We start from the raw sequence: 4,567 nt of genomic DNA, 5'->3' as shown, positions 1-4,567 counted from the left end.
TGTTCAACTCCCGATAATCGATGCACATTCTCATCGTGCCGTCTTTCTTTTTGACGAATAAAATCGATGCTCCCCATGGCGACGAGCTTGGCCTGATAAATCCATTATCTAAGAGTTCTGGCAATTGCTTCATCAGCTCTTGCATTTCTGTTGGGGCTAAACGATAAGGCACCCTTGCGATTGGTGCCGCACCTGGTACCAAATCGATTCGAAACTCTACCTGTAATTCATCCGAAAATACTTCTGGGTAATCCCTCAACACTGGAACATCATGTATTGCCTTCTTTTCGGGCTTCGCGTCGATGGTGTATGCCAAGTAAGCCATACATCCCTTCCGCAGACACCTATTCGCCTTAACTGGATTAACCCTACACAACACTTCTTTCGATCAACATAAACATGAATTGTTTCTCCTTTCGGAGTTTGAATCTTGATCATATTTTTATTGTATACTATTTACGCATGATTGTTGGATAGCCAATCCATCCCCAAGACCACGTCAAAACCCCCTAAGCACGTTGGCATAAGCCTAACAGGGAAATCCTTCCCATTTATAACAATTGTGCATTTATCAAATACTTCGTCTACCTTACACTGACTACCATCGGCTGTTTCTACAGTGTAGGTTTTGTCTAGCCTACAGGCACTCCTATTCAGATAGTGACAGAAGGTAGTAGACACAAAACTACCATTTGCACCCGAATCAAATAATACATGTGCATACACATTGTTGACAGGGAACATACAAGATATGACGTCGGGTGTTTCCTTGGCCTCCTCCAACGTCATGTTGTAAGCTCGGCTGTGTCCCTTAGGTAGCTTCTTCCTATTTTCTGATCTCTTTCCAAATCCGTTATTCACTATCTTTACGTGGGGTGTCGCACCATTTTGATGTTTTGGACAGTCAGGTCATAAATGTCCCGTAGCCCCACATTCATAACAAGTTTTTCCTTCTGGGAACTCTCGCACGGTATGCCCAGGTTTGTCACATTTGTAGCATGTCAGGCTCCCCGCTCTGCACTCTCCCCTATGTCTCTTGTTGCATTTGTTAGATGGAGGAATAGCGAATCCCTCGCTTCGTGTTTTTGCCAGAGTCGGAGTCCATTTTGGTTTCTTGTTGAACTTGTTCGATCCTTCCCATCTTCTCTTTGCCTCTCTTCTATCACAATTCTCCCTRGCATTGTTCTCCTCTRCCACCTTTKCCATCTCCAYTGCTTGTACAAATGTGGTTGGTTTAGTCATGTCTACGTACCGTTTGATTTCGATTCTTAAGCCATCTTTGAAACGACCTATCTTTCTTTCCTCGGTAGCCACCTGGTAACTGGTGAACCTCGCTTTTTCAAGAAAATCGTTAACATATTCTTGAACCGACAACGAACCTTTCTTTAATCTCAAAAATTTTGATTCTAGCTTGTTCACCTCCAATTGTGTGCAGTACTTATCCATCATCATCTTTTTCATTTGCTCCCAAGTCATAACAGCAATATCCTCATCACCTCTGATTGCACACTCAGACTCCCACCAATGCAATGCATAGTCTACAAAGGTTGTAGCAGCATAGGTCACTTTTTGATCTTCTGCGCATCTACAAATTTTGAAGCTACTCTGCATCTTGGTTACCCAGTTCATCAGGCCAACTGGGCCCTCTATTCCCTTAAAATCTTTTGGCCCGGTGCCTTTGAATGTTTTAAAACTGCATCCTTTCTCCTTTATTGTCATTTCAGTCCTCTCGTTGGTGGGCGACTCCACCTTCTCTTTAATAGATACTTTCACCTTTTCAGTGGCTTGAGTGTTCTCATGTCGAACACTTTCATCCTCTCCATCTTCGTTGTCTTTAAATCTGTCACCCAACATTTCTTTAAGCATATTTGGCAATGTATCCCGGAGGACTTGTGCCATTTTCTCAGGTATCATTTCCTTTGTGAGGGGATTTTCTCCTCCCTGGCCTCCTTGACTCCTACCGATAGCTAAATTAGCTTGCATGGATGGAGTGTACTAGAACTAGCGACCTCGACTTTGGGCTCGTGTCCGACCTCGAACTGTTGGTGGGGCTATGCCATTAATACCTCCCCAATTGAGGGCGTTCCTTGTTGATCCACGAGAAACCATACTGACATAATAGGGTATTATCGTTTTAACAAGGCTCTAAAGTTAACCTAACACATTACATTTATATATATATATATATGTATATAATGTAATCACTATATATAAGCGAAATACATAATAAGGAATTCACGTCGAAAATTTCATAATGCTCAATAAGCTATATATACTTCGTGTCAATAAACAATCATGGGGAGAGAGACATTACATAATCCCATTTACCTACAAAAGATGGGATACTTCATAATTCTAAACACATCTCTAAATCATGTGAATGCTCAAAAATCTATTGAAGCAAWGGACTAGATGAAAATTCGATCAACTATCTAGACACGCACAATTAAATCACATACCCAAAAGATCTTTCTCTCTTCCCTTTCTCAAAAGGATTCCATGTCTAAAACTGATTTGCGGGGTAATAAGGGAGATAAGGGTCCCTCAACCACTCCTCAAAAGATGTGGATGGCCTGGAGTGCCATAACACACTAGCCTGTGGGCCATTTTTGATGCATTGGACCCAGTCGGAGAAATACCCCCTCACTACACCAGCATAGTCTATGGTCATTCTCTTATAGAAGTGAAATCTGTCTCTGAATCTAGCACCTACGGGGCGAGCAGCAATTCTTCGCTCATGTTCAAGTACAACTTTATCCCAAATCAGTGCATGACGCTGTTCCGACAAATTTGCATTCTCTTCAATTAGCTCGTTTAGGGCTCCTCCTTGTCCGATATGTGCCTGTTGAAAATTGTTCAGCCATTCATTCAGTCTAGTATTGCCATCTAAAGTTCAGGTCAACCTCTCTCTTAGCCTTGTGTTCGCGCCCCTCAAGGTCTCTATAGTCTCCATCATGTCCTCACGTGTAGGGGTGCGGGGCGTGTAGTCCACCGAAGGCTCGGGTGTGTTTCTTCGCCTGATGGGCTCTCGTGATGACATTTCACTAGTGTATGGCTTACTATCGCTTCTGGACCGGGTACCGAAAACATGTCTGGCGCTGGAGCGGTGACTGTCAATAGATCCTCTATTCGGTCCTATCCCGTAAGGTGTCCTACGTGTTCCGTATCTACATCCACATCTGCGTCTGATAGACCTAGTGTGAATGGTGTGAACCATGTCTCCTACAAGTCATAAAAGGAACACTATGTCGAGTAGTAACTTAGGATCAAACTTAATCGCATGATAAGCAATACTAATACTCAATAAACATATGCTTCTAACAATCCTCTCAGTTTAAGCTTAGGCTAAGTAAATCTTAACCTAATTACCTTAAACTAAAGCTCTGATACAAACTTGTAACACCCTCATTTTTTTTGAGAATGTCACCTAACCTGAAACAAATTCCTAAATAAATACTCCAAAAGACGGCTGAAATAAAACCGTTTGAACCATTTACAGCGGAAGTCTTTGAATCGCCCAAAAAATTAACTTAAGTTCTAACCCACCTCATACCAGGTTAAGTTACAAAAGATCAACACAATGCTGCTAGACAAAAGACTAAAAATAAGATGATAATTAGCAACTCTCTAAGCGTGTCCTTTGCCCTAATCCAACCTCGAACTACCTGGCCCTGAGATGCATACTATAGTCAGCTTATAAAGCTCAGTGAGTTCATGGTTTGCGGGAGTAAAGATCATTGCACATCATACATTTCAACTTGTAAACTTTGTACAAAATAGTATGCATTTTCTGAAAAACATGCAACACTGAAAGAAAAGAGATCTCATAACTTGTCTGTCGGGTATGGGTCATTTAGTCACAAACACGCCCTGGGTTGATATTTCAATCTTAATTGATCACCCACTTGTCCGGGTAGTGTTTTATACTAGTAGTGACTTACTGGTCAAATGCCCACCCTTGAATCATCAAACTTTAATATGGAATAGCATGCTAGAGTTATTTGAAAACTGATTAAACACATAGCATGCAACCATTCACAAAATAACATACATGTAAAATATATCATAACATGTATGTAATTGAAATATCATGCATACGTACACATCATCAACAATTCATATCATGCAAAAATGATTTGTACTTAGGTATGCATCCCAGTGAAATCTCATGAAGACTCACCTGATAACGTAGATTGCTTAACTAACGTCGTTGACTGGTAACCTACAATTTATAATAGCAAATAGCATATAAATGATTAATTTCTGCCAAAGGCTAACATAAAAGTCAACTTACGGTCAACTACGTTGGCTAGGGTCAATCTTGGTCAACTATGCTTAAGAACGTTCCTCACATCAACTAAAATTATAGGAACGTGAGTTCCGACATAAGGTGTATCGTCTACCTTTTTATCTTAAAACGACATCATAAACGTGATTATTAAGTTATCTATTATATGATARATATGTTAATAATTACATATTTCGAGTTAAAAGCGTCCTAATAAATTTACAACTCGAGTAACACTTCGTATAGTCAATTATTTATTTTATAACTCCATAACATCAT

At 40.4% G+C, this 4,567-nt stretch overlaps 1 protein-coding gene across 1 annotated transcript; it reads right to left on the bottom strand.

Moving 5' to 3' along the window:
* Window positions 1-909: 909 nt before the first annotated feature.
* LOC112502439 lies at window positions 910-1,983 on the bottom strand. The gene has a single exon (XM_025106339.1). The coding sequence runs from the start codon at window positions 1,981-1,983 to the stop codon at window positions 910-912; it is 1,074 nt and encodes a 357-aa protein (XP_024962107.1).
* Between the last annotated feature and the right edge of the window lie 2,584 nt (window positions 1,984-4,567).

The sequence above is a fragment of the Cynara cardunculus genome, unplaced genomic scaffold (assembly GCF_001531365.2).
Source record: "Cynara cardunculus var. scolymus isolate 2C unplaced genomic scaffold, CcrdV1 Un_Scaffold_1420, whole genome shotgun sequence".
Classification (NCBI taxonomy): Eukaryota; Viridiplantae; Streptophyta; class Magnoliopsida; order Asterales; family Asteraceae; genus Cynara; species Cynara cardunculus.
The sequence above is the reverse complement of the archived record's forward strand: the minus strand, read 5'-3'. Positions and strand labels throughout refer to the sequence as shown.